We start from the raw sequence: 21,663 nt of genomic DNA, 5'->3' as shown, positions 1-21,663 counted from the left end.
AGAGCTCCCATTTCTGTCTCTTCCCGATTCGATTATAAATGAGCTTTTCTTTATTCAGTTTCACATTACATAAAGTGATAGATGTGAACCAGCCTTACTATGGAGATCACTTCAAAACATATAGAAATATTGAATCGTTATGTCATACACCTGAAACTAACAAGTTACATTGTCAATTATACCTCAATTTAAAAAATAAACTTTTAGGGGCAGCTGGTGGCTCAGTTGGTTAAGCATCTGGCTCCTGATTTCAGCTCAGATCATGATCTCATGGTTCATGGGTTCGAGCACCACGTCAGGCTCTGCACTGACATCGCAGAGACTGCGTGGGATTCAATCTCTCTCTCCGCCCCTCCCCTGCTTGTGTGCACTCTCTCGCCCCCTCTCATGAATAAACAGTAATAAATAAATAATTAAATAAATAAATCTTTTAAAGAAAAAAAACACATTATGAAAATACCAGTGAGTGTAAATGTAAATACTTTCAAATATGGCTATTTAACGCAAGTATAATAAATCATCATCGTTGCCATCATCATCATCGTGTAATGATGCCTCACCTAAAAAATAAATATACATTAAATATGTAAGTCAAAATCCAAAAGAGTATATTAAAAAACCTCCCGGGAAGCGAGCAGAAGGGTTAAAAAAAGTAACTGGGAAGAAAAACAAACTACATCTCAACAGAAAAATGGGCAAATGAAGATCAGATGATGGATAGTAATAGAAGTATACAAATGGCGAACAAACATGGAAGATTCTACCTTCTCAATAAATTTAAAAATGCATTTAAAACAGCAGTGTGTTATTTGTACTCATTGAAGTGGCAAAATACTTTGAAATTCTAATGCCCAGTATTATCGAGGGTAAGGTAAACGAGGCTGGAGGAAGTACCTGGTAACCACATCTCATACTGCACTGGGAATGTACAATGAAAACAACCTTACAAGTTACAGTCTGACGATAGAACATGTACAGTTTTAAAGCAGCTGCACTCTCATCTCACCTAGGTATTCCACTACTGATAATTTTTTCTACAGAAATCACAGCCCCAAAGATATATGTACAAAGATGTTCACGAGAGCAATATGTTTGATATCAAAACACTAGAAATGAATTAAGCAACCAAAGGTAGGGGATTACTATTTAAGCCATTTTCGTTCATTCTTTCTTTAATTTATTTATTTAAATTCAAGGTGGCTAACATACAGTGTAGTACTGGTTTCAGGAGTAGAACCCAGTGATTCATCACCGACATATAACACCCGGTGCTCATCCCAGCAAGTGCCCTCCAAAATGCCCATCACCTATTTAGCCCATCCTCCCACTCACTTCCTTCCAGCAACCCTCAGTTTGTTCTCCGTATTTATAAGTCTCTTGCGGTTTGCCTCCCTCTCTATTTTTATCTTATTTTTCCTTCCCTCCCCCTGAACATAGGTTCATCTGTTTGTTTCTCAAATTCCACATACGAGTGAAATCATATGATATCTGTCTTTCTCTGACTTATTTTGCTTAGCATAACACACTCTAGTTCCATCCATGCTGTTGCAAATGGCAAGATTTCATTCTGTTTGATTGCTGAGTGGTATTCCATTGTGTGTGTGTGCGTGTGTGTGTGTGCGCGTGCCATATATATATTATATGCCATATCTTCTCTATCCATTCACCAGTCGATGGACGTTTGGGCTCTTTCCATAATTTGGCTATTACTGATAGCGCTGCTATAAACATTGGGGTGCATGTGCCCCTTTGAATCAGCATTTTTGTATCCTTTGGGTAAGTATCTAATAGTGCAATTACTAGGTCCTAGGGTAGTTCTCTTTTTAATTTTTTGAGGAACCTCCATACTGTTTTCCAGAGTGGCTGCACCAGTTTGCATTCCCACCGACAGTGCAAAAGGGTTCCCCTTTCTCTGCATCCTCACCAACATCTGCTGTTTCCCGAGTTCATTTTAGTCATTCTGACAGGTGTGAGGTGGTAACTCACTGTGGTTTTGATTTGTATTTCTCTGATGATGAGTAATGTTGAACATCTTTTCATGTGTCTGTTAGCCACCTAGATGCCTTCTTTGGAACAGTGTCTATTCATGTCTTCTGCCCATTTCTTCACTGGATTATTTGTTTTTTGGGTGTTGAGTTTGACAAGTTCTTTATATTTTGGATACTAACCCTTTTGCAAATATCTTCTCTCCCATTCCATCAGTTGCCTTTCAGTTTTGTTGATTATTTTCTTTGTTGTGCAGAAGCTTATTATGTTGATGAAGTCTCAATAATTCATTTACACTTTTATTTCCCTTGCCTCTGGAAACACATTCAGTAAGAAGTTGCCACAGCTAAGGTCAAAGAGGTTGCTGCCTGTGTTCCCCTTTAGGATTTTGATGCTTTCCTTTAGGATTTTGATGGTTTCCTGTCTCCATTTAGGTCCTTCATCCATTTTGAATTCATTTCTGTATATGGTGTAAGAAAGTGGTCCAGTTTCATTCTTTTACATGTTGCTGTCCAGTTTTCCCAGTACCATGTGCTCAGGAGACTTTTTTCCATTGGTTATTCTTTCTGCTTTGTCCATGTAGGGTCCGTTTTGGGTTCTCTATTCTGTTCCACTGATCTATGTGTCTGTGTTTGTGCCTGTACCATACTGTCTTGATGATTACAGCTTTGTAATACAGCTTGAAGTTTGGAATTGTGATGCTTTCAGCTTTGGCTTTCTTTTTCAACATGGCTTTGGCTACTCGGGGTCTTTTCTGGTTCCATACAAATTTTAGAATTGTTGGTTCTAGCTCTGTGAAGAATGCTGGTGTTATTTTGATGGTGTTATTTGTTATTTTGATGTTATCTGATTGCATTGAATGTGTAAACTGCGTTGGGCAGTATCGACATTTTAACAATATTTGCTCCTCCCATTCACGAGCATAGAATGTTTTTCCATTTCTTTGGGTTTTCTTCAATTTCTTTCATAAGCCTTCTATAGTTTTCAGCATACAGATCTTTTACTTCTTTGGCTAGGTTTATTCCTAGGTATCTTATGGTTTTTGGTGCAATTGTAAATTGCATTGATTCCTTGATTTCTCTTTCTGCTGCTTCGTTATTGGTGCATAGAAATACAACCGATTTCTGTACGTGGATTTTATACCCTGTGAATCTGCTGAATTCATGTATAGATTCAAGCAGTTTTTTTGTGGTCGTTTGGATTTCCCACGTAGAGTATCATGTCATCTGCGAAGGGTGAAAGTTCGACTTCTTCCTTGCCAATTTATATGCTTTGTATTTCTTTGTGTTGTCTAATTTCTGAGGCTACTACTTCTAGTGCTGTGTTGAACAACAGTGGTGAGAGTGGGCAGCCTGTCATGTTCCTGATCTTAGGGGGAAACCTTTCAGTTTTTCCCCATTGAGGATGATATTAGCTGTGGGTCTTTCATATGTGGCCTTTATGATGTTGAGGTCTGTTCCTTCTATCCCTTGAGGGTTTTTATCAAGATAGGATACTGTATTTTGTCAAATGCTTTTTCTGCGTCTATTGAGAGGATCGTAGGGTTCTTATCCTTTTATTAATGTGGTGAATCATGCTGATTGATTTACAGCAATGGACAGTTCATCAAAGCAGAAAATCTACAAGGAAACCATGGCTTTGAATGACACACTGGGCCAGATGGACTTAACAGATATATTCAGAACATTTCATCCTAAACACATTCTTCTTATGTGCACATGGAACATTCTCAAGAATAGATCATATACTGGGTCACAAATAAGCCATTTTTAAAAATCACATTTCAAGGAATATTTAATAAGAAAAAATGCTCAAGATACAAAAGTACTGAAAAAAGGGTAAAAGACATCATATCTAACAGGATATTAATTTTCTAAAAAGAAAAAATTATATGTATTTCCAAGTATAGAAAGAAATACTAGATGGAGTTAGACCAAATAGTTGTGAATAATATCTCTGCATGGGGATAATATGATCTGTTTGCATTTGCACATTCCTATAGTTCGTAAATTGTTTAAAGTGAACATAGACTACATTTTATCAATTCCGTGGTATACGTTTTTTTCTTCATATTTATTTATCTCTGGAATTGGACTCCATCCTAAGACGGCATCTTTGGAAGGCATACATTACTACTTTTGTACGTAGCAATAAAAAAGAAAACAATAAGTATCGTTATTTTTGAAAGATCCCACAGATAACATTGAATGAGGAGATCCTCAGAAAAGAGGCATTCATTCCCCAAATGAAAAGCATGGCACACAGCCATCAGTGAAGGCGGTATGAGCTTTGGTTAGTTTTGGAAACCTTCCCCCACATACAATCTTCGCTGGGAGTGAAAATTCTTCTATAAAAACAAGCACAGAGGTGAAGATGGCCTCGGGATATGCGACTTTCCCCCTCTTGTTTCTAAATTAACTTTTATGGAATGCTCAGTTTGCTGTTGGCTTGAAAAGAGAATAGATTCTTGAGGTTAATCATTCTTGTTCACTTTCTAAATACGCAAAATGAACTTTAATCCCACTTTGGCAAGGCCTGCCTTTAATCTTCCAGATTGTAACACTTCCCGACAAACTGGAGGGCAGAGGCTTGGGGAAATAGAAAGATGAGAAGGGACGGAGGTCAGGTGGACGGAAAACTTGAATGAAGTAGTTTTCTTCTTTTTCCCCTTCCGAATATGCAGACCCATCACTTCTGCCCGCTGCTTCAGTGAACGGTGGGGACTGGAGTTGCCCGAATAAAGTTAATCAATGAGACAGAACCAGCCACTTAAACCTCTTGGCTCTGTTCCTCCATATACCTTTTGCCTTCCCGCTTGACTCATTCCTATCTCACATCTAATTTTCCCCTGGCAACTGAGAAAGATGGCTGTGGTTTCTGGTTAAAACCTTGGGAGGAAAAAAGGATGTTCTCTCCAAATATACGGTAAGTTCCTGTTACGTACAAGGCACTAAGTGCTCTGTGTAGTGCAAGAATATATATCATATAGTACTGGCTCTCAAAAAACTTAACTCCAGTAGATAAGACCTCTATGCCAATCTTTATAGTCCAGAGGGAAAAAAGAATTATGGCATCCACACTGATTGGTCGGTGCCCCTGCCATTGTGGTATTAAGTTTTTAACATCATCCTAAATAAGTGTTATACATATACATAGATGGAGAGAAAAACACAAGGTGGAGGGAACAGTGTGAACAAAGAAAAGGAAAAATGTTTGGGCCAAAACCAATTTTAAGGGAGAATTTTAGGACAATGATTTGACTGAGGACTATAATTTAGATCTTTTTTGAAATTTTAAATATTTATGGATAGAAGAATAATTGCACAGGAAGAGTTTAATGAAAACATCCCATCATGGAAGAAATCTGCTTCAGGGACTGACTGTTTTTAGGAAAGTGAAACTTATTCCTAGGCTGATCCTGAACTGAAACCTGTAACAAGAATCAAATTAAAAATTAAAACTTTAAATTAAAAACATTTTTAAAAAACTTCCTCTATGGCTATTCTTCCTATCTTTACAGAAGTGGCAAAGAATGCACATAGGATATGCAATCAAATTAAAAGTCTGAAAATTTTTCCCACAGTTCATGCTTTTAGGAGTTGTGTTATATAGACAGAGAGCAAAAGAAGGCATATTAAGACTGCCAACCGAAAGGAAAAATTCCACCCAACCAACCCAGATGCAGATTCACCCACAACATGACTCTGACTGCATAAAATATGAAAAAATACAAGGATCTCAAAACTCACAGTAACACATCTATCCTCACCTTAAAAGAAACCAACACATTTCTGTTGTCTTTACTAGTTGTTTTTTTTTTTTTTAATAAAAGATCTGGAAGAGAATGTACAAATTGATTTGAACACTGCATCAATTTGGACAATTCTGTGATATCACATGGTCACTTGGACTAGATATTAGAAAGCAAAGCGTGGGTCACCGAAGGAATGGACTACCATGGAAGATTCTAAAAGCTATCTCTTGGAGATCCCCAAGTATTAAATGAATGGCCACCTATTTGGGGGAGGGACTTCAAAAACTTTCCAATCAGGAGTTTTCTAGGACAGATTATATATTTCCTTTTGCCCATGGTTGCCATGAAATGGGGTAGAGGTGGAGGAACCAATCCTTGGTTTATTCATTCACTCATTAACTCAATAATTATTTATTAAAGCACCTACCATGTTCACAGTACTGTGTTAGGTGACACAGAGGTTACACATTTTTAGAAACCTGAAAGAGGGTAGATAGAAGACATTTTTAGAAAATTCCAAGTAAGAGAAAGACTTAAGATCCAGATTTTTAAAAATGGAATAGCGAAGGACTGCAAGGAGGAGAAATCTCAGTATGATGACTGGAAATCTCAGTGTGATAACTGGAAGAAGTCAGTATTTATCAAAACATGAAATTGGTAGTAAGACAAAACATCAAGTGACACAGAGATAGCACTATGGCATGGTTATTCTTTCAATAAGAATCAGGAAAGGCAAGTGTGAATTCCAGGGGGAGAGTGAGAGCCACACGAGAAAGCCATGGTTCAAATACAAAGTAGGCTAAAATGGAGCACAATTCTGGGTCTTTGATGAAGTATAAAATCTTGACCTGACATTTGTAACATTCCCTTTCAATGGAACAACGTCAGGGATTGCTGTGGACTCCACATTCTATTTACGGGATCCAGTCACTTTATTTGGTTCTACAATAAGGGACACATAAACACTGGTATGTACCGGCTTTCAAATTTCAGATTCAGTGTACAGAGAAAGCATAGTCATCTTATCAAAATTATAGATTAGTGTGTAAACGATATAAACCTTAATGATGTCAGAGTAATGATATGGCTCAAAGGGAACTTACACCCCCCATTTTACATTCTAAAAGTCAAGAGTGTATCTACATATTGGTTATAAGGTAATCAACTACAAACACACACACACGCGCACACACACACACACACACACATGTAAATGCTATGTAATAAAACTCAGCAAAGTGAGGGAGTTTAAGAAAGCCACTTCCCCATTTTTCTTTTTTCTTCACATTTTTCTTAATGGAGGGACAGCCAGTGCCTCAATTTGCTGGATGAAGAGAGAGAAGTATTAAGCAAGTGTTTAAAAGTTAAGGAGGTAGGGCGCCTGGGTGGCTCAGTCGGTTGAGAGTCCGACTTTGGCTCAGGTCATGATCTCATGGTTTGTGGGTTTGAGTCCTGCATCGGGCTCTGTGCTGACGGCCTGGAGCCTGCTTTGGATTCTGTGTCTCCCTCTCTGTCTGCCCCCCCCGCCCCCCCCCCCCCCGCACACTGTCTCTCTCTCTCCTTCAAAAATAAATAAACATTTTTTAAAATTTTTTTAAATAAAATAAATAAATAAATAAATAAATAAATAAATAAATAAATAAAATAAAAGTGAAGGAGGTAATCACTTAAAGAATAAAATGCAAATATGTTAAAAAGTGGTCACTTTTAAGAAATGGAACTTGGGGGAAACATCTGGGTGGCTGAGTAAGTTGAGTGTCCAACTCCTGATTTCTGCTCAGGTCATGATCCCAGAGTCGTGAGACTGAGCTTCATGTTGGGCTCCATGCTGAATGTGGAGCCTACTTAAGAACTTCTCTTTCTCTCCCTCTGCCCCTCCCCTTCTTGCATGCACTATCTCTCTCTCTAAAATTAAATAAAAAAAATTTTTTTTTAATTTTTAAAAAAAAAATTTTTTTAACGTTTTTATTTATTTTTGAGACAGAGAGAGACACAGCATGAACGGGGGAGGGGCAGAGAGAGAGGGAGACAGAATCGGAAGCAGGCTCCAGGCTCTGAGCCATCAGCCCAGAGCCCGACGCGGGGCTCAAACTCACAGACCGCGAGATCGTGACCTGGGCTGAAGTCGGATGCTTAACCCACTGAGCCACCCAGGCGCCCCCCAAAAAAAATTTTTTTAAGAACAAATGAAATTTGGGGACAGGTGACAGGGAGTTTTTTCCTTTCCATTCCATTTTAGATCATCCTCAACTGCTTGAATTTTTATTTCCTAGTTTTATATTGTTTTATAATAACAATAATAATATGAATGAGGTACTGATAGGGAAAGATCTCCAGGATATATTAAGAAAAAAAAAAGCAAGTACTAGAATAAAAAGGTTGCATTTGTGTGCTTTTTTAATAAAGTAGCAGCCATATATATGTAAATATATTGGCATAACTATATTTACGTTAATGTCGACAAAAGGACCTGACAGCAAAATAAAAGAAGTTCCGAGTTTTAGTCTATATAATTCCATACTATTTGAGTCCTCTACAATGAGAAGATATGTGTATTGATCGGTTCAATTACTTTTTTCCACATTTTGAAAGAAGAAAGATCCCATGATTACATAATTAGTAGAGTTGCATGATTCAGCAGAAGAAAGAACAGCTTTGGTCTCAGAAAAACCTGCATTCAGGGGCATCTGGGTGGCTCCGTAGGTCCAACTTCAGCTCAGGTCACGAACTCACGGTGCATGGATCCGAGCCCCACGTCGGGCTCTGTGCTGACAGCTCAGAGTCTGGAGCCTGCTTCGGATTCTGTGTCTCCCTTTCTCTCTGCCCCTCACTCCCTCACACTCTGTCTCTCTCTGTCTCTCTCTCTCTCTCAAAAATAAATAAACATTAAAAAAATTGTTTTTAAGAAATAAAAGAAAAACCTGCATTCAAACGCAAGCTTCACTAGGTACGTCACCTTAAAGAAGCTATTTCGCCTCTTTACGCCTCTATTTCTTTTTTATAAAACAGGTTTATTGACATATAATTCACATACCAAACAATTCACTCATTGAAAGCATATGATTCAATGTATTTTAGTGTGTTCACAGGATTGTGCCACCATCACCACAAATGAATTGTAAAGCATTTTCAGACTCCTAAAAAAAATACAAAACCCACATACCCATTAGCAGGCAATCCCCATCAATTTTCTTTTCTGGCAAAAAATAGGGAATCGAGAGAGAGGGCTACCTACCTGATGGAGTTACTTATAAGAAAGAAAGAAAATATATCAAAGCCAGTACCTGGCCCTCAGCAGGTGCTCATGCATTTCAGGTAAAGTTCAAGACATCAATGACCGAAAATAAGCACAAAGAATGGAAATGATAAGAAAGTGTAAGAGAGAGACAAACCCTTTCAAGGACCCAGGAATCCTATCCGCAGAGTAAGTTCCGCAAGAGTGGCCCTCTCTCTAATTCTGCTGAAGACAAAAGAATCAGGCTATCGAGACAAAAAGCACAAGTTGGAAAATGTCAGCATTTGCGGGCACGGTTTAGAGTGAAAGTTTCAGGAGGACAGATACATCCTGCAAAAACATGACTAGCAAGGGGCAAATAATGTAGTTTGCTGAGAAGGTAAGAAGAACACCCCGGGTTCGCATTGGATGAGCAGTTGAAACTATACTGTCATGTTTCTACTTTTCAAAGTGAAAACAAACATGACAGGTGCTCATTTGGCTGTTCGAGCACTTTCCACTTAAGTGGCAATTCCTCAAGCTTACCGACTGCAGCCTCAAGTTATAATTTATTACTGTTTCTGTATTATTCCCTTGCCTCGGCAGAAAGCAGAACATAGCACCTACATTTCAAGGCCCATGAGAGGTAATAAAGTATAATTATTTAGAATTTATGATTAAGCCATAAATTACAGGAACTTTCTAACTTTGGTTGGTCAGTCAAGAGTTGGGGGAGGAAGGGAATGGGGTCAGAGGAAGAAAAAACAAAAGCCTTTTCCTTTGAATAAAATGTCTAAATCGGGGCAGGACTGAGGGACACCTGGAGGATTTACAAAGATACCACAGTCTCCAAGTTAAGTCCCAGAGGAACCCCAGTTAAGAGGCTTTAAACTCCTAGAAGCCTCTGTTCTAGAAGGCTAGAAGCGACAGACTCCAACTGGAGTGCTCCTGTTGACGCCCAAAATAGAAGCATGGTACATTTTCGGGTTAGACCACATCAGATGCTCACAGTGCTCTGTGAAATACCAAGCCAGAGGTATTTTAAAGAAGGTGAACCTGATCTGGAAAACACCACTGACCAGGCTCTACAGGTAAACTCGGCCCTCAACCACGGCAAGAGCGTGGCTCCCACAGAGCTCCGATTCGACCCTGACCAGACGGCAACTCTTCTCCCCCTCAAGAGCCAATTGCTGAGCTGTCCCCATCTTGCAGGTCCTTTATGTGCAAAGATAGGTATGGGACAGGGAGGTACGAAGCTAGCAAAACTCGGGGCCTGAAGCAGGGTAAGAACACAACATTCTGTGCTCTTCTGCCGCCCGCCCGCCTCACTGGTTCTCCTGGGGCCCGGCTCCCAATCTTGGTTGGCCCCCACATACAAAGCACTTTCTTCTTGGGCCTCCCACCGGCCCTGAGAAGCAGGTACCACGAAGCCCTAGTTTTCCAGGGGAGGCAGAGACTCAAACACTAACAAGGCAGAGCCAATAGTCACCGCAGTGAGTCTGGAACCTGGTCACCTGACAGGAAATGGCCTTTTCATCATTCTACCCTACGCTGTTGGTGAAGTAAAGCAAAACCAAAAAGAAAAACGAAAAAGAAACAGCGTGCATTTCAACTGACGTTGCTTTCTCTCTCTCTCTCTCTCTCTTTTTTTTCGCCATGGAAATTTTACTTGGTAACTGAAGCTTGGAGATAGCTATTTGAAAATGAAATTGAGTTTGGATTGAAGGAAACAAAAATAAAGAGACCAGACAGAACAGAGTCATGAGTAGTAACATGTAAAAAACAAAAGGATAAATGAAGGATTGGGCAGGGGAGGAGGTCTGCCCCAAATGTTTACCCAGCACCCTCACCTTTGTCCCGAAACATCCCATCTCCACACCCGGCTCCTGGTTAATGAACATAATTTGGTTGATGTCCCTTGAACTGTATAATCTTTTCTACAAAAAACAAACCCGCAGTTTGTCTCCGAGCGACTTTTAAGTCCCTAACGCCCTGGTTACATTCAGTCTATGGAAAACATCTGTGGCAAAGTAAATCATCCTACCCTGAGAAAGACCAGAGTGTGTTTTTTTTGTCCCCCCTCTAAGTGTGTTTTGAAGTCCTGGTTGGAAAATTAGTGAAAATTGTAAATCTGTTTGCAAATCTGGTCGTGTCTAACTCTGAGATTAGGGCAAAGATTCCAATTTAAAAGTAAACCGTGACAACCCCAGTTAAGCGTGTCCTCAGGCACTGCCAGCAGGGCCTTCACTCACTTCCACAGGCGGTGGATTTATTACAGGCACCCGACACGTTCCCCATCAGACACCCCTGGAGTATTTGCTTGAGACAGCAGGGTTCAGTCTGCACTTCCTCTGCAGACCAATATATTATTATAAATTGAGCTAAACTGTTTCCTTTTCATAAGTGCTATGAAGTTCAGATTTCAGATATCGGCACAGGGCTGAGGTCCCTCGGCAGGGCTCCGTATAGGATTTGGATTTTAAAAAGTGAAAAGAAAAGGTAGCAAGAGGCCGTGGCTGCTTTTAGTTTTGTTTTATGCTGCTTAAGACGCGGCGGGGGAACGTTCATTTGTAGAAAATTCTGAACATGCGTTCTTAATCAAGACAATAAGAATTTGCCTGAGTAATGATAAATAATAAGGAATAAGTGGATTCTACATGAATATATTCTAACGGTGCGCTTTGGGTACGTTGTGCTGTGGCTGGCCCAGGTCCATAGGGTACCAGCTACTTCGCCTAGAGCTAAAGGCAGGAGTCGGGAAATCAGGAATAGATACTATGTCTTGGATATCAGCTCCTATAAAATAATAACACGTGGGGTGCCTGGGTGGCTCAGTCGGTTGAGCGTCCCACTTTGGCTCAGGTCACAATCTCGCGGTCCGTGAGTTCGAGCCCCACGTCGGGCTCTGTGCTGACAGCCTGGAGCCTGCTTCGGATTCTGTGTCTCCCTCTCTCTGACCCTCCCCCGTTCATGCTCTGTCTCTCTCTGTCTCAAAAATAAATAAACATTAAAAAAAATTTTTTTAAATAAAAATAAATAAAATAATAACACTCACTTCTGTTTATCACCTACAATAGCTAAAGGGACAAATGTATATTTGAAATGTATATTCATTACAACATATAGGTAAAGGGGGCAATGTAATTACTTAATATTTTCATTATAATCTATTTCCGGGCAAGAGAAACAGAACTTTACAAAGAAAAGGAAAAGGAGGAAGCACCCAGAACACCCTTGTCATCATCTTCTCTTTCCTTCCTGAACAATCTAGTCCTAAAGCCTTTAGGTGAAGCATAGGCGTTGTGATGAGGGAGCAAGAGGGGGGCCCAGGAGCCCAGAGCAGGGGTCAGTGAGGAGGGAGAGGAGGGCGGGCTTCATGTGGGTGTCAGAGCCCAAATGGGATAAAAGGACAAGTTATAATCCACGCGCCCTACTAACTGTGTAACCATGGCTATGTCACTACATCAATTTAACCTGAATCATTTCTTGTCCTATATAACTAACATCTACTTTTTAGGGCTATGGAGACAGTTAAAAGAATGCTTGACCTGTCATTAATCCCCAGTAAATGTGGCTGTCATTCCCATACTACCATTTTTCCAGATGCATGTATGTATAGAAAAAAGACTGAAAAGGAATATACGAAAACAGCAATGAACCTGATTTTTATATTCTTCTATCGCTCATACCTTTCAGTGTTTCTTTTCTCTACAATGAACATGTACTTTACTTTCATAATCAGAAAAGAACACACAAGATTGTTCTTAAATACATGGAAGCTAGCTGAACTTTTAAAATGTATCTTTACCATTGCTAAATGCAGAAAATTAATATGGCAATTTAAAACGGCCCCAACTGACTCTCACTTCCTTTAAAGATACAAACTGCGAAGAGAAACTCGTGAACAAAGCATCCAGAGGAAAGTGGTTTATTGGCTGAAATTAAAACCCATGTATACTCAAGGTAAATACCCATGTGTGGGTTGTACATTAAAAATGAGGAACAATCTGTTACCTACAAATGATGCTTGTCGATGGGGCAGAGACTTCAAACTAGAAACTCAGTTCCTGAGGCAAGCAGGGGAGGCTCTCTCAGTAAGAGTTGACCTTCAGCCTAAAAATGTGCCCACATAGAGATTTCAGTGTACTGGGATTGAGACTAAATTGTCCCTTTTAGAGCAGGAAGAGCACCGTATATGCAACCTGCAAACCATCCTGGTACCTTTTATCAACCCAGCGACGTTAGGCCAATACTTAAGAAAAGAACAATCTCTATACGATCTCCCTCACAAACTTGTTCGGAGAGTGATTGAGACTCTTAAGTGAAACTGATTTGTAAATTATAAAGCAACATTCAAACGGCAGGGAAGAGATTTAGGGCTTACTTCGATCAGTGTTGGGCAAATGTGGGAATCACCCCATGAGAAGAGGTGAAGGGACACAGCATTAAGCACCAGCAAATCACGCACCACGGGAAAGTCATTCTCTACGTAATGACCTTCCCATCTTGCTGCTGACAAGGAGAAAGTCCCAGATTGGTACCATTGTACAGTTAACATGTTTCTAACAGTTACACGTGTCCCTTTTTCATAAAGACAGAACAGGACTCAGATTCAGGATCTGCAGAAACAAAGGCAGCAGGCACTTAATACTGTTTTACTTTCCATATTTATAAACCTCTTCTCATTACGCCAAGTGATACTGGTCTTCCACTTAAGATAGTGATAGAGAATCTCCTTCTAAAATGAACCCATCTCAGTGAAACAAAGAAAGTGAGCCTATTGAGAGAAAAATACTACATAAGTAACAGTACAGGTAGCACAGGGATATGGCAAGAATCTTCAAGTTGATGTGTAGATGCCTGAAATTTGGAGAACGCTTAATGAGGTAATGCCCTAAAGAGCTAATCCAAACTCCGAATTTCCAGAAGGCAAGGACCAAGTTTTACCTATTTCCAGCATCTCCTCCAGAACCTTACCCAGCATGGAGGACATCACGGGCCCTCTATAAATACTCAATTGATTGAGAAGCAACTCTTATCATAAATACCGGCTTTGAGCCTTAGGGCTCCCCAGCTCTAAAGTCAATACACGAGTAGATTCCCGCAGGCAGGTAAGAGTGAGATAAACCTTGGATAATCAGGAGCTAAAGCCAGTGACAGAATAAACCCAGGGAAGCTTTGTGAGTATAGAAGGATACAGTTTACATGCAATGCATTGGAAGACAAGCAGAAAATCCAAAAAAAAACACAAAGAACCGAGAGCAAAAGCTGCTCAAATCCTGCAGCTTCTCCGGTTAGCCTAAGCCTGAGATGCTGCCCCCCCCCCCAAAGAACTCAAAGACAAGTGCACAGGAAGGCCACGTTGTCAGGTCAGCTCCTCCTGAGAAGAAACTAAATTCAGAACTAGAAAAAAAAACTTTCACTAAGAACTTACACAGACAGGGAAATCATTTTAAGTAGCCTCCACTCCCAGTGTGGAGAGGGAAATCATTTGAATACTTCACACTGATAAGTTGATTTGGATGATGGCGTAACTCAGGGAAAGTCCTGAAAACTGTTTTAGCACATTTGGGAAACTCCAAAAACAATCAGAATGGGAGGAGGAAAAAAAAAAAAAAAGCAGCTTTTAAAAATGAACGATCGCGGGGCGCCTGGGTGGCACAGTCGGTTAAGCGTCCGACTTCAGCCAGGTCACGATCTCGCGGTCTGTGAGTTCGAGCCCCGCGTCAGGCTCTGGGCTGATGGCTCAGAGCCTGGAGCCTGTTTCCGATTCTGTGTCTCCCTCTCTCTCTGCCCCTCCCCCGTTCATGCTCTCTCTCTCTCTCTGTCCCAAAAATAAATAAAAAAGTTGAAAAAAAAATTAAAAAAAAAAATGAGCGATCGCTAAAAAAGAATAAGGAAATAAAAACAAACAGAAAAAAACTAGTTACATGTAGAAGATTCATGATCACTATAAAATACCTGCAAAGCTTATTCCAAAAGACACATTTCAAAATAGGTAGCCCACAGTCTAAAATTTAGACACCAGAGCATCAATATAGTTTTGACCCTCCTAATTACCAAGCATAAAATAGCAGTCTCCTTGGTGAAGGGGTATTGCCAGACCAGGTGTCTCTATGTCCCACGAGATCTTAAAACCAACATGCCAAGTATCAGGATCTCTGCCTTCAAGCTGGGGATCATCCTCACTCTCCTCTTCAGGGCCTGTCAAAAAGAGAAGAGAGGGATCAGGAAGGAAATGTTTCATCTCAACTTCTGGGCTTTATAAACGCGATCTCAGGAATAATTAAGTTTTAATAAAATATGCATAGTAAGTGAACTATATCCTCCTTTTATGTCTCTTAAAAAAACATTCTTTAGAATATCTTTAACATGTCCTTTATTTTTTACTCAGAAAATATCTTTAAATGATAAGGGAATAACCCCAGATACCAAGGAGAATAAAAGACTATTTTATTAATTCCATGCAAATAAATTAGACAATGTGGATCAAATGGATAGATTGTAAGGAAGATATTAACTACCAAAATCGACCCCAGAAGGGGTCGAAAAGTTAACAAAACCATAAAAGGTACAAAGTCAGAGAACTATCTCTTAGGAAAACATATGTGTCAAGAATTTCAAAGAATTCTACCAAACAAGTAAGGAATGGGTTATTTCAATATACTTTAAATTGTTTAAGAGCATAGAAAAAGAAAAGTTTCTGAATTCTTTTCGTGAAGATAGGATAATATGTATCAAAACCCAAAAAGAAAACACATACACACACATACATACACACACAGACCTCACATCTGAGAACCAATGCACAACTCCTAAATATAGGGAAATAGAATTAAATCTAGCAGCATATTGAAAGAATAACATTCCATGACCAAAATGAACTTATCACAGGAATACAAGGATAGCTCAATATGCAAAGTGTTATACTTAAAATTTATCATATTCATAGGTGAAAACAAAGAGTCACCAGACACACACAAAGTATTCAATAAAACACATCCTTTCAAAACCAAAATATCAATAAAATAATGAGTGGCCAGTTCCTTAACACAATAAATACAGACCTCTCTCAATCAAAGCCAGCATCATATATTAATAGGGAAACATTAAAAATATTCCCAAAGTTAAGAATTAGGAAACAATGTCCTTTATCAGCACAATAACTCATCACTATTTTGGAAGGAATGACCAACACAAGGGTGCTCTCTGGAGTTGCCTAACAGAGGAGCCCTAATTAGACCAAAAGAAAACAAAGAAGTAAAAGATTTTTTTAGAAGAAAAAGTGCATTTTTACAAATAATGTTATTATTGGTGTGCAAATCAACCAGGAAACATATATCCCAAGTGATAGTCAAATTAAGAAAAACGCTAGTTACAAATGTGTGCATATTAAAACATCCAACAAGATTCTTAAATGTGTATACTGTCTATAAGAAAAAAAAAAAACTTTAAAATATTATTGAAGGACACGAAAGAAAATTTAAACAAATGTAAAGATGTTATTATGTTCTGGGGAAATAAAACTGAACACCATGGGAATGTCCGTTCTCCCTAAATTCATCTATAACACAAACCTAATAGAAATACCAACAGGACTGATTTTTAGTTAAGTGGCGCTGGTAACTAGACAAGCTGATTCGACAAATCACATGGAAATATAAACAAGCAAGCATAGCCAGGGAATTTTTTTAATGCATAAAGAGCTCCTGCACATCAATAAGATAAAGATAAATAATCAAACAGAAAAACAGTCCAAAGTTATGGAGACAGAACACGTAAAAGGAAGTAAGTGTGTAAACATTTAAGAGATGTACAAACTTACTCATATAAGAGAAATGCAAATTAAAGCCACAACAGATATTTGGTAACTTAATCAGATCAGAAAAGATCAAACACTTTGATAAAATATGGTATCAGTAAGAGTATAGCAAAATGGCATATTCACACTCTCTGTAGAGAAAAATCTGGCAATCCTCATCAAAATTACAAATGCTTCAACACTTTGAACTTCTAGGAATTCCGCAACTCCACTTTCAGAAATGTATCCTCAAATTCCTACCTGCAAAGGCTGCAAAATGACTTTAGAGCAAGGATGCGCACTGTACCACCATTTAGAAAAGCCAGAGATCAGAAATCACCCAAATATCCATCAATAAGTTTCTGGTTAAATGAATTATGAAATGCCCAGGCAATAAAATATTCTGTAGCCACTAAAAGTAAAATGACTATGCACTGACACAGAACTATGGGATATATTTTTAAGGGAAAGAAACTGACAGGCCACAGTTTGTGTAAAATACAAACACATACACACACGTGTGTATACATGTACAGGTAATATTTCTAGAAGGATACTCAAGATTTATTTTTACATGTGGCTGGGAAAACTACGTGGCTGGGGTCCAGGAGGGGAGAAACACATAAACGAAGTGAAAGGCAAGGAATATAATCTGCCTACATGAACAGTCCTGCAGGGATGGCCCTATATAAAAACATATAAAAGTTCATTTAAGAAATATTTATTGAGCACTTATACATGAGGCACTGACCCGGGCACTTGAGATCTATCAACGAATGAATCAAAGAGCTTTGCCCTAGTGGAGCTTTCTTTCTAGTGAAGTTGTAAATGTTCAAAGGACATTTTAAATTCCATTAGACACCAGTCTCTGGTCTTCAAGGGGAGGGTCCAATTTCCTGTTTCATCTGCATTTAGAGCCCTACTAAGGAGCACATAGAAGGCCTTCAGTGAATGGCTGTACTTAAGTGCTTACTTAAAAAACAAAATGCAGGGGCGCCAGTGTGGCTCAGCACGTTGAGCTTCTGCCTTTGGCTCAGGTCATGATCTCACAGTTCATGGGTTCGAGCCCCACATCAGGGTCTGTGCTCACCACTCAGAGCTCGGAGCCTGTTTCAGATCCTGCGTCTCCCTCTCTCTCTGCCCCTCCCCCACTCGCGCTCTGTCTCTCTCAGTCTCTCAAAAATAAATAAACATTAAAACAAGTTTTTTAAAAAAATGCTCTTTCAGTTCACACCATTCACAATCTTTACTGGACTAGATGGCAGGGAAAAAATGTTAATTCCGGGGTGGGGGGAGTAGGAAACACTACAAATTAAACCAAATAACATAACAAAGTGTGGCGCTGCTAAGTTAGTACTGTTCTTAACAGTGAAGAAATTGAGAGAAGAGACGGCTAGGTGAGGGTTAGAATGGGTAGAGCAGAATTCTTGGAGAAGATCAAATGTGAAAGACAAGTACAGTCTCTCAGTGGGTAGAGGAGGAAACGATGCAGGAAGACAAAAAGATGCAAAGTTTCATGTGGTCACAATGGGCAATAAAGCGGGTTTCACGCAGGCTGCATCAGGTGTGTGTCACATCCACAGCCCAAAAGTACATGCATCCCAGAGGGCATGGACCCATCCACAGAAATTCCTCGTTCTGAACACCCCACTCTGCGGTAACTGTACGCAAGGGTCAAAGGCAGTGAAAGAAGGGGAAAGGGGGAAGAAATCCCCTTTATACTTATTAATTCACATTACTCTGCAGAATAGTGGGGAAAGAAACCGGACCAGAAATCCAACTTCAAGGAAGGAATGCGACTAAATGACCTCCAAGGGCCCATCCAGCTCTAGATATTCTTCAATTCCTTAAGTTTGAATCTAAAATCTGATACTGCCATAAGAACAGAATCTTATCTTGTTTTCCTATTTGTTCTTTCTGATAAATGTCTTCTCAAGCATTCTGTGGTTAGGAGCAACTCTAAGCAAGTTTTCTTTACGAATAAAGTCATATAGTAACAAGTCTAAAGCCATTTTTCTAGGGTAATCCCAAAACCATTTAAAAGAGAACCCTCTAGAACAGGAATGACAAATATCTTACATATCAGAGGACACAACTAATTTATCGGTTGTGGCTTTTGTGACCCCTGGTACAGAATTATTCTGAATTTCTCTCCAAGCTCAGCAGAAAGAGTGGTATAATCAATTACTGATGTCTATCACTGGCACTAGAAGGGGTCGTTAGCAGCAGCAGAGACAGATCATTTGCTATACACGTCTGGTGGCGCTCTCTAAGCATGTCTTATTTATACATAATAATTACACCTGAAAATTCTAGAATTTGCTAGAAAACTAGAGCTCATGGACCAGAAAAGAGCCCACGAAAGGCGTACAACTTGACCTGCACGGCATCTTCTTAACCAAACCAAGTTAGCGGGAGCCTGGGTGGCTCAGCTGGTTAAGCGTCTGACTTGGGCTCACAGTTCGTGGGTTCGAGCTCCACTTTGGGATCTGTGCTGACACCTCAGGGCCTGGAGCCTGCTTCAGATTCTGTCTCCTTCTCTCTCTGCCCCCTCCCCCGCTCATGCTCTGTTTCTGTCTCAAAAATAAATAATAAACATCACAAAAATTGTAAACAAAACTAAGTTAGCTGCCAACTGATACAGGTGCTTTGCATAAAAATACGAATGTCCAGCTATTGTTGAATTACAAGATCTGGTATCACTGAGGCGGTCACAGGCGAAGAAGTAACTGCCCCTTGGAGACAAGGCATGTCCTCTGGGCTAGTGGCAGTCCCCGTCAGCCATTTCACCCATTTGCAGTAGCTGCCTGGCCCCTACAGCCACTTACAAGTCTCTGAACTTTGTTCTAGCCCACAGGCAAACCAGGCCCATCACCTGCTTAAAGTAACTGGAACACAGTCACAGCCCATTCATTCACACAGCAGTCCGAGGCTGCTTTCACCTAAAACAGCAAGGCTGAGTAGCAAAGACACAGAGCATAAGGCCCACGAAGCCGAAAATATTCATCTTCTGGCCAGCCCCGTATTCAGAAATGTTTGCCAACCCCTGCTCTGGAGTCTTGATATCTGTGATTTGATAGAGATGTCTACTGTGCACGTTAGTGAGGAAGCCAGGCTTTATAAAATAATGATGATATCACGTGATGAATACCAGCATATGACATAATAAAGTAATTAATGCTAAATTATTTGATAACCAGACCCATTTAGCAAAAGAATACTGATATGAGAAATCGTATGTTTATATTTGTGATACCCTAGGGCTTTCAGCGGCTTCGTTCTAGAGAGCCCTAATGATAACAGATGTAGCAAGGGGCACAAGGAGAAAGAATAGAAATATTCTATGAAGGCTTTTCATATGTCTCTCTCTCTCTCTCTCTCTCTCTGTCTCTGTCTCTCTCTCTCTCTCTCTCTCGTGAAATCCACTATGACTGAACTTTAAAAAGAAATGATTTTTAAACTACAGTGACAATGACGCTATAAGTGGCCTCAAGCCAGTGAATGTGGCTATTCTTCTAAGTGGTGGTCTTTGTAGGCTAATGGGCTAGTTGACAACTCTCCCCTCTCTCTGCCATCCCCCACTCATCCCAGTATGGCACCAATAAAGTCTTGAACGACAAACAGAGACAGTCATTGCAATCGGTGTTTCCTGATGTCTCCCATAAATCCAGCACCTTTGAAATGTGCTCATTAAAATAAGGTTTTCTTGGAAGGTTTGTTTCCCCCTTGGGCTGGGTCCGGAGGAGGGAGGGAAGCTCGGTGTCTGATAAATTTTTTACTGTGTAAGTATAGCGTTGCTCACTTACTCCATAAAATCAACTCGTAATTATCTATAGCAACTGCAGCTGATTACTCTGCCTCATGTTATTCTGGAAACAAGCAGAGACAATCGGCTCCTACTTGCCTTTAAACCCCAGGAACGCTGAGAGGATTGCAAGTGTCTCGTGTCTCATGCATTCCTGGCTCCCACCAGCCAGACCGTTCAAGAAGTCAAAGACGTGACAAAATACGAAAGAATGCTAAGTGTAAACGTCAAGTTTAAAATTCTAAAACATCCCCCCTCCCAAATTAGCCAATTTGATTCTTTTATGCTAACTAGGTTTTGAACAATTAATTCCCATTTGGTGAAAGAGGAATGCCATCAAATATATTTCCTATTCTCTATTCCTTTGGCCAAGTACTAAGATTTCTAAGACCCTGGCCTTGGCAATTATATTCTGTTTCCTTAACCCCACCCCCAGAAGGGCTTACGCAACAGGTCCCTTCCTTCCTATCCACGTCCTATATCTTGAGGCAGGAGAAACCCAGAAGTTGCAGCTAGTCAGCTGGCATACAAAAGCTCATGGTGCTCTCTCTGTCCCGTGCTGATCTGTGACACTGCAGTGTCTGGGATGGAGAATCTGTCTTGGAAAAGGGAGAGAGTCAGAGGGGGGAGGGGAAGATGTGGGGTTGGGAAGATACATTCTGGGAGGGATAAGGCATGATGGATGTACAAGATGGGTGCAATTCCGAGCTGCAATGTATCAAATGAAGGACACGGAATTGCAAGCGAAGAGTTTGGCGAGGTGGGCAGAGGCCAGGACACGGATGGCTTTGCGAACCGTGGTAAGCAATTTAAGACTGAGGGCAGTGATGGACACTAACGACTTTTTCATAGCTCAGATGCGTTGTTCAGAGTGGTCCCCCTGAAAGGTAGACACTTCTATGTGCAGTCTTTGCATACTTTTTCTGGATTGGTTTCCACTGTGATGGCGAATGGCATAAGCCAGAGAACATTTGGGAAACACTCCTCAAGAGCATCTCCCTAGGAAAGGAGGGTTAGCCAAGGAGAAGCCACCCTGGAAGATTTCTAAACTTAGAGACACAGTCCTTGGTTGGTCGTGAGGAATGAGCAGTCAAGCCTGGGGC

The 21,663-nt window shown here is 40.2% G+C and overlaps 1 protein-coding gene across 9 annotated transcripts in view; it reads right to left on the bottom strand.

Moving 5' to 3' along the window:
• Positions 1-21,663, bottom strand: part of FTO (FTO alpha-ketoglutarate dependent dioxygenase) — a 440,209-nt gene that overhangs the window by 280,211 nt on the left and 138,335 nt on the right. For all 9 annotated transcript variants that reach the window (XM_045046926.1, XM_045046927.1, XM_045046928.1 and 6 more), the window contains exon 4: positions 15,015-15,158. In XM_045046926.1, the coding sequence (XP_044902861.1) occupies positions 15,015-15,158 (144 nt within the window). The remainder of the gene's footprint in view (positions 1-15,014; positions 15,159-21,663) is intronic.

Source organism: Felis catus, chromosome E2 (genome assembly GCF_018350175.1).
Source record: "Felis catus isolate Fca126 chromosome E2, F.catus_Fca126_mat1.0, whole genome shotgun sequence".
Lineage (NCBI taxonomy): Eukaryota > Metazoa > Chordata > Mammalia > Carnivora > Felidae > Felis > Felis catus.
The sequence above is the reverse complement of the archived record's forward strand: the minus strand, read 5'-3'. Positions and strand labels throughout refer to the sequence as shown.